The sequence below is a fragment of the Achroia grisella genome, unplaced genomic scaffold (genome assembly GCF_030625045.1).
Source record: "Achroia grisella isolate CSIRO2021 unplaced genomic scaffold, CSIRO_AGI_Agris_v1 utg2786, whole genome shotgun sequence".
Classification (NCBI taxonomy): domain Eukaryota; kingdom Metazoa; phylum Arthropoda; class Insecta; order Lepidoptera; family Pyralidae; genus Achroia; species Achroia grisella.
The window spans coordinates 2,084,171-2,096,906 of NW_026712766.1; the positions used below are offsets into that span (position 1 = coordinate 2,084,171).

Consider the following 12,736-nt stretch of genomic DNA (forward strand, 5'->3'; position numbering starts at 1 on the left):
TTTGATAGTAGGTCGTGTTCCGTCTTGAACATTTATTTGGTCTGTGCATTAATTAAACAGTTAAATAAGAGGGAAAAGTAAGTACTAATATAACTTAAAAAGTGGTCTTTGTTACTTAAGAGGATGCATACCATGAGGTTGACAAATATATTACGCAGAAAAAAAATACTTTCATGCAATTTTTAATTAAATGTGCAAAAAACGACAGAAGAAAAAAAAACTACTTTTTTTACGAAAGTAGCTTTTTTTCTTTGTTCAGCCACACATTTTATTTATATTACTTATATTTATTTTTTTAAAATATGTAAACATTCTATCTTATGAAATGCGCCCTCTTAAATAATATGGTATGAAAAATAATTCGTAGAAAAAAGCAAGCTTAATGGCGTCCAAATTCATTTAATATAGAATAATATGTAAGATTAGAATACATATAATTGTATTTATGTGCTTATTCAATGTTTTTATGGGATTGTCAAATGTTGCTAAAGTCTCAGATCAATGCCATCGATCTATCCTTTAGAAGTATATCTTACTATATATTGACAACATTTTTAGGCTGGTAATATACAGTCGATTAATAGCCATGTTCTCTGATTAATCGACTGTATCTTAACAGCATTATTTATGAAAATAAAATTTCTAATAAATCAATTTTTGGCTATAAAATCGTTTATCCTTTTCTTTATAATGTATAATAAAAATCCTATAATCCTTAATTTGAAAGAAAGGGATAAAAGCGTAATAAAAATAATAGTTTTAATTTTCACATTGACATTATTAGCAACCATAGTGTTTAACTAGTGCGACCCTATAATAGTAACATTTGAAAATCCCATAACACTTATTAATAATTCATACAAGTAAAAACCAATAATACTGTTACAGAAATCGCGCCGATCCATCACCAGCAAATGTCGCCAATACGCTCGTTGAAAAAGAGTGAGTCGCCGACGAGCTCCAGCAAGCGTACTGATAAGACTCCTACAACACCTATCAGCCTGACGCCCATAGACGAAACCAAAGCGCTAGAAATGAACAACCTGAATGGAATCAACGGATTCAATAGCAACCAGCTAACTCCAGAGACGCCCACCCAGGAGCCAATCAAAGACAAGGAAGTCATCAAGAAAGCGATTGAAGCTACACAGGTGGCTCCAGGGGTGGTAGATACGACAGTGGTTAATGAAACACCAGCTACTGGCGGGTTGACGGCCGCTGAAGTGCTGGATAGAGCTCGTACGAGGTTCGATAAGTTCTGGGGCAAAAAGGAGGAAGACAACGTCTAGTTGGTTTAGTGTAGGTCAGTGATTTAACCGTAAAGTGTGACAAAGTGTGACAAACAATATATCAAGTAAGAATATGACCGAATGGACTAGAATGTTTACGATCGAATTTGCACATCTTTTCATTCGAAACAGATTTTATTGTAGAGTATTGCTATTATATATGAACTATTTCAAAGTTGTAATTACAAACCGTACTTTGTATCACTTCATACATATTCGCACAACTATCAATTTCAATCTGTTTTAATTGAGAATTCTAACAAATGCGTTATTATAAAAGAAGGACCTAGCGGCATCTGTGCTTAATTTTGCAGTGAAAGGAAAAATCCATGAAATATTTTCTAGCACCCTTATTTATTAAAACTAAAACCATTACCATAATATACAAATCAATTTCAATATTGGAATGTAATTTAACTTTATTCTAATAAAGAAAAGTATTTTACAGAAAAGGTCAAAAAGGGTAGTCGATGGTATTTACTTTTTTCTGTCACCTGACACTTTTATGATCAACATTATTTCCAGTATAGCATGTATGTTAATAAATTGCATTAACTTAAATTACTGATTTTGGAAAATAGACTATAAAGTTTTGCTTTAAAGTTGCATTTCTATATTTGATATTTTTCAGTTAATGCAGTTTATTATTAAGCGGGTAATATTAATGTAACCGGTCTTCATCGTTGTAACGTACTTTGTCACAATTTATGGTATAAATCACTGAAGTATAAAATGTAGGAAAATTACGACGCAGTGTTAAAAACTGAGAAAATTATGAAAAAAAGCTTCGCTTTATAACGACGACTGTATTTATTAATTTAATAATCTCGATATTCATAAAAACTATAACCTACAAATCTATTTTGACTAATATGTTCTTTAGTTACTTTAAGAGGAACAACCAGTTCGTAGGAACAGAATAAAACAGTTGCAAAGTTAAAATACATTTACATATAACTATTTATGCTTGCGGTATGATACGGTGGGATGCGTTACTTTATTTCTCTAATGTCAACAACATTAGTGAAAAATCGCACCGAATCGCCACGCACCGCCAGTATTCACAAATTATCTTTAGAGGTTTTGTTTTTATGAATAATGAGATTTATACTTTATTATATCACTATCTATTGAATAGGAGTGTGGTGGCTTGTGATAGTAGTTTGGTCATTGATATGACATATAAGTAAAGTAATGGTCGTTACTAATATACTTGTGTACGAAAGCTTAGATCTCGAATATTTTGAATATGTATGTATTAGAATTATTTATTGATATTGGCGTATTATCTTGATGAATATTATTCACTTATTTACTAATTACATTATGGAATATACAGAAATAACTGTATAATTTGTGATTTTTACTTTTTTTTTTAATTACGTTATTCTTTATGATAATTATGCATCATCTGTTACTTTTATGTTACTCTGTGAAATTTTCGACTATAAAATTAGAAGTGTGTAATTTGCCTACGATTTAATAAGGTAATGAGTAATTCATTGGTATTTAGTGCTTTCACCGCAATATTTAATACCTTACTCAACATCTTGTGTGAAGATGTTACCATATTATATAATGTTGCGGTGAAAACATTTCTATACATATTTTAATAGATTTGAATGAAATTAGGGACTAATATTAATTTCTTTACACAAAAAAAAATATAAAATTATATCTCAATAAATATTTGACAATTTAAAATTATCACAGAACATTTCTCGGATATTCTAAAATAATTAAATTAAAATATAATTTTCGCTTAATAAATAAACATGTTGAAGCAACAAGAGCGAGCATTGTATACACACAACTAAGCCGTCCAACGTAGTATTTTTTGGCAAATCTTACAAATAATTTGGCTATTATATAAAAAAATTGCAAAACATATTCCAAACGCACTTCCTATATTTGGCATTATAAACTTGTTTCCGTGTCAACAAATCATAATTGAAAACAATTAGTCCATTTTAAAAATAGAAATACCGCCAAATATCTGAATGTATTTTAATCATTATTACCTGCTTACATAATTTACAAAGTTATCTACAATAATAGTATTTAAATTAAATATGGAGTTATCTCGCAAGTCTTGCCGTTTATGTTTATCGGAGACAGAATTTAATGTAAGTTTATTTGGCAACTATTCTAGAAAATCCAATATAATAAATAAAATTGTTATCTGCCTTAAACTGGTTATCGACGAATCCGATACGCTAAATACAATATGTTACAAATGCGCTGACAATATTGAACGATATTACGAATTTGTGACGTTCATAAAGAAATGTCAATCTCAATTTAGCGGCAACGTGAAATACGAGGCACGATCGAAAAATATTGAAAATCATTCACCGAAACCGATCAACAGACGTCACATCACGTCGTATGTCCGAGAGCAGATATACGACGCAGATTACACGTTCTCCTTTCTCGAAATGCCTAACAACGAAGAGAAAAAAGAAAGCAAGACTTCTAGTCCGTTTTTCTCTTATTTCTCCCCCCCAAACGGTTTAGCGAAGCAATCCGACGCCGAATCCGCTTGGAAAACGTCGCGGAAAGATCTGAATGACGTAAAGATTGATCGAAACGTTAGTAAGTTTAAGAGACCTAAACAAGAACGCGGCCGGCATCTGTCTAGAGACTTATTCGATTCCCAATCTCAGGATGTAGAAGACGCCCAGCCTAGATCTCTTGACTGGAGATTGACTCCGGACGATAACCTAATGAAGAGAGTCAGAGAGAAGTGCTTTGGAAGGTCCGATTTTTAATTTGTAATGAACACAAGTTATTGTTATATAAGTGATATATTACAATGTTGTTACGTTTTATTATAAGATTAATTTATGAAAAGTTTTCAAAATGTCGAATGAATACTGTAGGAACAGGGTACTTATAGGAACTAATTTGAGCCTCGTTTATTACCGAAGTCCTGCCACGTTTGTATAGTCTGTGAATTATAAAACAAATGTCACTGTTCTAATGATTACTTAAAGAGTGGCCATGTACTACAATAATGAAACAATAATTTCTATTTCTATTAAATTATCACTGAAACGTAATTTTGTTATAAAAGGCACTTACTAAACTCTTTAGGAAAACTTCAAGCAGACTGTTAAGTAAATGTATTTAATTCAGTGGTAGATTTAAGTGCAAAATTCGCTACAGACCACTTTTTTCATAATCATTCAAGTTTTTTTTTTTAATCAGCTACAGGCTTTGGCATACTTCGGTAATGTACATTCTCAATGAACGATGTCGAAATGTCGATTGAATGATTGCCGAATTGATCTGCCTTGGTTTGTGCATTTGATAGAACGTAACGTTCTTAAATGTATCTAGCTCAATGGTAGTGTTGAACTGATCCGGAATGGTTGATAGGTATTGCGATATAAATATTCAGAATTGAATGTCGGTATGTCCATATGAACAACTATAGTATTGTGAACATTATTTGTTTAATTTACAATCCATGTTTCCAGCTAGTGGTGTTCATATTATTTTAACATTCTAGAGGAGATTGAGGAGAGTTATCACGTTGTTTTTATGACAGTTAGCGAGTTGGTATGCTTATTATGTTTTTGTCAATTTACTATTAAACCGTTCATTAATTTTGTTAATTGTTTCTGAAAGAGTATGGATCGAGTTATTAGCACCTAGAACTTATATTATAAATTTAAACTGTTTATGGACTAACATATGTTGATTAAAGTAATTGTCACAACCCTCCTCTGTCTCTCCTTAAACATAACAAACTCGTTTTGTTCATAATTAAGTAATGAGATTTTATGTGAAGGACAGTCAGCTTTATAAAGATAATAAAGGACATATATTTAGAATTATTTTGGGGGATGTCACAATCAATTATTAGTAATACCTAGGTAAGCTAAAACCTACTTTGGTAACACTGAAACATACTTACTGTCTCATAGCTAAGCTATATCACAGAGATGATTTTCAATGGGATATCAGATCGTTTGGTAGTAACATTTCTTTGTAGTACTTATAAGAGGCAAATTACATAACATTGTCTTACCTTGTGCCTACATGGACTTGTAATATATCTGTCAACAAATTATGATAAGAGATTACCGCCGCCCATAAACACCTGTAAAATGTGGTTAATATTTAAAATTCATCAAATAAGTGTAATCCAAAATCTTAGTAATTTACGTTATACGTAAGAAATGTTATAAAGGCGACTATTTTGTCACCGCGTTTATCACAAAGGTATTAGAGATTAAAATTTATTAATAAATAAAACCACTGAGAATGATCTATATAGAGCTGCCTGTACTTACTGAAGAGAATGATCTGATACACAAATGTGTAAAATATATAAATGTTAAATATCACTAATGTACTTATTTCAAAGGCCTTTCGTTATAATGTTATTCAAATGTAGAGCATTTATTAGGTACATTATTTTGATAAGTTCCTCAATTTTAAGAATCCTTTTTATTTATTTGAAAAATTTAAGAATGTTATGGTGGTACTCTGGGAATCCTGTTTGTTTTCTGCGCACAAAACTAATGTTTTATCTACCTACATATATGTGCCTAAGCAGCGACCAAATATGACAAGATGTAGGTACAGTAATTTCCCCAATGAATACATTCTTTTTTTTTTCTAATTGGCTTCCACCATTTCGGTGATTCTCTGCCAATGTCCAGGTAGACATTTGTCTGGTACCTTGAATGATTTAGTTATAGATATTGACATATCTGGTCGCCGTGGACTTACTAATACGAAACCTGCCCAATAAATGATAATTTTAGAAATAGACCCTCTATTACTGATTACAAATAGCTTTGCTACTGGTTTGTAACAGCGTTATTTTCTGTTGTTATATCAAAATGGACACCTCAATAAAACTTTGAAAATTTTTCTATATGTTTTTATTATCTACTACTACCTATGTAATATATTTATTTTATTTTATTAAATCTTTTATGCACAAATATAGATGCATATGGCGGACTTAACACCATGAGGTATTTTCTCCTAGTCAACCATTGGGCAAAGAGTTCTATGTAGGCAGTGCATTAAATCAAATAATAAATTTAAGTATTTTACTATAAAGAATACTACATGTATTGTTGCCATCATGTGTGAGGAGAAATAAATGAAATTAATTAAAAAAAATAATTCATAATTAAAATTAATTAAATATACATATATATATATTCTAGTATGTGCTTATAGAATTTAGCTATACAGACAATTAACAAAATTTGTATGAAACTTGACGTCCTGGTGAATACTGCTGGGAGTACGAACCTTGGCTCAGGTCGTAATAAGTCCAATCCTGGTTAGAATGGGACAGACATAATAGGAGAAATTAGTGGAAGGAGGATTCTTAGTAATGTGGACTAAAAACCCCATTGCTAGCAATGTACCATGTCATTGACCTCCACGCGGTTCCACAGGAAACCTTTGTGGTAAACTGCCATGTGCCAATGTGGCCTAACTGGGGGGAAAGGGGATTGCTAGCAATGTAGACTGATGTTCTTAATGCTAGCAATGTACCATATCAAATTGACCTCCATTTCCGCTGGAAAACATCGTGATAAATTCTTGGTGAATTTGCCACGATGGTCTAACTGACCTGACTTCATGCTCATTTTATCATCCTCCACTGGTGCCCCCCAGCGTAAATCGTTAGCGAAGGCTACATCATTCCATTAAAAAATGGGAGAGGTTATAGCTATGGACACTTAACAGAAACAATAAAAATAAAACAAAATATAATAAGAACGGTTAATTCTGACTTTATTTTGTATTCATATCAATCATACACATATATCTAGATAGAGAAAATAATTCCCTCGCTCGCTATCCACACTATATTTATAAATCACATTTAATATTAAACGCTAGATTATTTAAAATTTATTTCTGCAGTATTATGGCGGGCTACACAGTATTAAATTACATATATTTAAGGCTCGTAAGGGGCATCGCAGACGAACAACTTACATTTAAAAAAAAGGGAATTCGTTAACTTTAACACTCCTACATGTTGACAAATCACACGCATGCGTGTTTACATCTTCTTAAATCATTGAACAGTCACATTTTGCTTTATTCCTGTTATACATACACATCAGAATATCTACAAAAAACACCAAATTTTCATATAAAATCAATTGTCATCGTACCTAACAAATACACCAAAATATAGGTTCAATAAATTAACTGACAAAAACAACAGCTAAAATAGAATTAATTCGTAGAAAGTAATCGAAGTACAGTTTAGTTTTAGTCGACAATGCAGCATTACATTTCCCTAAAACAATTGTAGGGTATTTTAGTATTTACCCTGTGTTACCATGCACAAAAAATAACTATAATTTAATCCACTCGTACACACAAACGAATGAGTATTGCTCGAATACAAAACATTTTTTTTTATATTAAACAAATGAACGATCGGTTAATAGTTGTTAATAATGAATGTTTTAATATTGTCATTATTTATTAAATATATCTATATTTGTAATAATATTACAGTGGGAAGAATACACTTTATTCAATTATACAGTAACGAACTCAAGTCAAGTAACATTATTAATATAGTTAATCGTGTTTTAATACGAATCATTTTATGGTAAAATCTATACATATAAATAAAATTGGAGTGTCTGTTTGTAATATTGAAATAACCGTTTCTTACTACATGCATATGAATATAAATACGGTATATACACCAAAATAACATTTTTTTCATATTTTTTCTGTCTGTCTGTCGCTTTGTTTGTTCCGGCTAATCTCTGAAATGACTGGACCGATATTGACGACAGTTTTATAGGCAGGTAGCAGATGTAATAAGAAGTAACATAGGCTACTTTTATTTTAGAAAATGAAAGTTAAATTCATCGCGGACGAAGTCGCCGGGAACAGCTAGTATATAATAATAAAGGTACCTTACCTCTCTCGAGGTTTCGGCTAGGTTGCACTAGTAGTGGTCACAAGCTGACGGAGTACAGTGCCGAAACGTCGAGAGGTAAATACCTTTATTTATCATAAAATTATTCGTGTTAAAACCTAACTATCTATATTAATAATAATATACCTGATCAGCTATAAAACAACATTACTCTTAAAGCCACGTACAATACTCATGAACCTAAATATTTTTCATCAAGAAACATATGACAATATTTATACTAAATTATCACTTGATTTCAGTTTGTATAAAGGTTTCAAAGTAAGAAACATGAAATGATTATATAATTTATACTTCACGTAACTACAGTTTGTATGAAGGTTTTATAACTTATTTTCAATTGTTGAGTAAGTTAAACAGTTTCGTGATTACTAACGTGGCCATTCGGCTTGGTATACCCTTTATAATTTGAATAGAGTGCATTCAAACTCTGATGGTACACAATTGGTAAACAATATTACAAAACTATTACACATAATACAATTCAAATTGAAAAAATATAAATTTATTTTTAGTTATGTTATTATTGTTAAATAATTTATATGACATGTTTGATTGTTTAGTTGCATATTAAAATATAGTTTAAAATACTTCACTTATTCACTTTTACTGTTCGCAAAAATAGACAAGTAATTTGTTTATAACAGTTATAACAATGTTTCAATTATTACGGATGTTAATAACATTATTTCATTGTACTGGAATGTTCCTTACATCGTGTATCTTCAATGTTTCTTTTTAAAAAGGAGACGGGCGTCATATACTCTATTATAACACCTTGGGAGAGGCCCAGCAATAGACTGCAGTGGATGATGATGATAATGATGACGGTGATGGTGATGATGATGATCAAATAATATTCCATTCGGACACCGTACCATTGCATTACATTTAACAATAATTATGTCATTAATTACAATGAGTGTTAATAAAATAATAAAAATGTTCGCTTGGGACTGAGATCGAAAACAATTAAAGATAAATTTAGTATATAGTATAGTATAAAAATTCATCTTAGTTGAATATTACTTATTGATAAACATAGTAATAATAAAAAAAGGAAAATATATAAATATAAAAAAATAATAGCATGAAGTTAGAATCAGCGAGAAAATATATATATATATATATATATAACCAAAACATAATAAAGAAAAAGAAATTGATGAATAAAAATGAAAATATCATAAAAACAAATTACATTAAGGATATATCAATAAGTATAAAAAATAGACATTTATTTATCAATTTTATACACCAATCATGTTTTAATTCGTTCGTTCGTTCATATCACTAAATAATAAGTTAGTAATTTGGAACTTATAAATTCAGGTAAAAAAAAAACCTAGATTCTACCAATATTGATTAAAAATACATGGGACCAACAAATACAAGTATGGATTTTACCCAAAATAAACAATAACATATGTGAACATTATTAAATTTTCCATATTAAAAGCAATTAAGAAAATTCAATAAAATTACGATGATTTAAATTCGTCTCTTATTATATATACACATAAATATATATACCGACAGAATTATTTAGTTCACATTTCGATATTATTTACGTGTTTGTCATTTTATTATTAATAAACTAAATTAAAAAAAATATCCGGCGGAATTGAATACGTCATCAAGGCGAGTTTTGTAGCAGTGACGCGTTGACTATATCTGTCTCACTCCCTCAGTGAACTCAAGCCGACTTTACTCGAACGAGCGTTTGACAGCCGAGCGTTACTACTCATTTGTTTTTTTTTCTAAAAGCCGTAGGTGCACATTTCAGCTTCATCCATCGAAAATAGGGAAATGTTTTTTTTTTCTAAAAGCTGTAGTTACTAGTTACTTTTCAGCTTCATCCAACGAAAATGGGGTTACAAGTTCCAAGGCGCGGAAAGATTTATAATAATAATAATATCAGGACAATTCACACAGCGCCATCTAGACCCAAGTTAAGCTAGCTAAAGCTTGTGTTATGGGTACTAGATAATTGATACAAATACATAGATATTTTTTTTTTGTAAATACATACATATTATATATAGAAAACACCCAGACCGATACAAACAATCATACTCATGAATACAAATGTTTGTGCCGTGCGAGGAATCGAACCCGCGACCATCGGTCGTAAAACGGTGTACTAGACCGCTGGACCACCGAGGTCGTCAATTTATGGAACGCCTGAAGGCCAACTGCCTGACGGATAAGACTTCAGTGTGAGAGTATCGCTACAGGTATGAAACTCGGCTAAGGCGGTCGCATTTTTAATATCCGTTTGAATGAGACAGGAGATCGATCGGAAGAGACAATTTCATTTAATACCCAAAGGACGCCTACAGAAATTTTCACTTAAAAATATAGAAACAAATATTACATTACGAAAAGAAAAAATACAAGTAATAAAAAAACGCAATAAGAAAAAAACTGGAAAACGTAACAATTAGAAAAAAAAAGCGTGGAGACTAATTAAAATACTAACGTAGCATTAAATCGCTAGGAAGTTATAATAATATATCACAATATGTCACTATCAGTAACAGCTATAGTTCCTTTAAAAAAACACTCTGCAAATACAAGCCCATAACGACCAATATACACTAAAAAAAACATGACCGAAAATGAAACATGTTTATAAATGATTAGCTATAATAATATTATAAAAAGGTAAAGTTAAATAAAAAGTAAAAGTAAAGTGTGTTATCTATGAATCTATTGAAACGATCTTGAAAATTATTTTAGTGTTGGATAGACCCCTTATCGAGGATGTCGTATATATAACGACCAATGGGAGTACAGCTGCAATAAAAAATGTTGCAAAAACAGGGAAAACGTGACGCAGACAAAGTCACGCGGGCCAACTAGTTCGTAATAAAGGCATTCAAAATTCAAACTTAAATAATCATTTGTCAAATGATTTTCCAACACTCATGATTGTTAGGCAATTTTTTTACGACGGATATCATAAAACAAAACATAACAAAAAAATACTTTTGTATGTGGTTAAAATCTCAATAAACCTGAATCAAAGAACGCATTGTAAGAATGTACTCACCAAAAGGGCGGCCTTATCGCAAAAAGTAATCTACCGACAATCAAAATACATTGTTTTACCTTCATTAGTCATGTGAAACAAATGTCATTTTACTAATGATTATCTTATTTGGTGATTGTTTAGTTATCTTTGATCGCTATGGACTTGTATTTAGACTACAGTTGGACATACAACGTTTCAGATTTATCGTAAAAAAAATATTTCATATTGAACCTTTTTGGATAAAAAGCTTCTCATAAACATTGCCAACATATATACCTTCAAATTCAAAACTTCCTTGTAAAATTGACAGTATTAAAAAAAATATTGGAACTTAGAATATACATTTCCTTTGAATTCTATTAAAAGAAAATAAACAATCCATAGACAATACTAATACATCTTATTACTATATTATGCTTGAAATTATTAAAATACTAAATGATATCCAATGCATAATCATATCACACCATCTTTTTGCCCTAACTAAGCAGAACTTGTGAAACAGTATTTATTACACCAGTAACAGACAAGTGTTCTTCAATCTTTCTTCAATCTTTTTTATAATAACGCAATATACATATAAAAAACCAAAACAACACAAACATACTATGTACACAAATACTTATAATATGCTGGGATCAAACCTGTGTCTATTAGAGAATGCATTTAACCTCTACACCATAGACGTACTCATGTAACTCATAAACCGTCGTAATCCAAACTACAGCTCGACTAACACTATAAATGAGATTAAAAAAAAACATTAAAAGATTCTATAAATTACAATTTGAAAACAAAGCGTGCTGCAACATTTACATTTTACATAAAAATACTTAAGGCTGGCCGCATATTGTGGAATAGTTCGCCTGAAATTTCTAGTATGCAGCCGGCCTAACGCCTCAACATTGTAATACTGGAAAACTACAGAAACGATTTTATTAATATAGTTAATTCATTTATGGTAAATAAAGGTTTACCTCTCGACGTTTCGATAAGCCGTGGTCACGAGCTGTCTGTCATCTTATTCGTTTTAAGACTCAATTATCTACATTAATAATTCATACTAAACTCGAAAGATTAAGTGAGGACACTAAAATAAACAATAGGTCTTCGACCATACATTTGAAACCCGCTAAATGTTATTCGCCGCCATTTTGTTTTCAATCACGTGCTAAAACAAAATGGCCACTTTATTGCGTCCTAATAGAATCCTGAACAAAACCATTTCGGTAAAATAGTGAAACTAACAATAAATTTCTTTCAACAATTCTGCGATTTGCATATTATAAGTCATATTAAAACGTCTTTTAATATACATTCATAATAATTATAACAATGAAATTAAAAGAATTAGAAACATGAGTTTAAATTAATATTGGCTTGTAATTTACAAATACAAAAACACTTGACGGCTTTAAAATAACTTTTGACCTATAGAAAGATACATTAATAGGGAGTAAT

General features: G+C 30.7%; 1 protein-coding gene across 1 annotated transcript in view; it reads left to right on the forward strand.

Moving 5' to 3' along the window:
- LOC131843099 (uncharacterized) overlaps nt 1-1,845 on the forward strand; it is an 82,403-nt gene extending 80,558 nt beyond the window's left edge. The window contains exon 15 of the mRNA XM_059191694.1: nt 889-1,845. Coding sequence (XP_059047677.1) covers nt 889-1,289 — 401 coding nt within the window. The 3' untranslated portion in view covers nt 1,290-1,845. The remainder of the gene's footprint in view (nt 1-888) is intronic.
- The last annotated feature ends 10,891 nt before the right edge of the window (nt 1,846-12,736 follow it).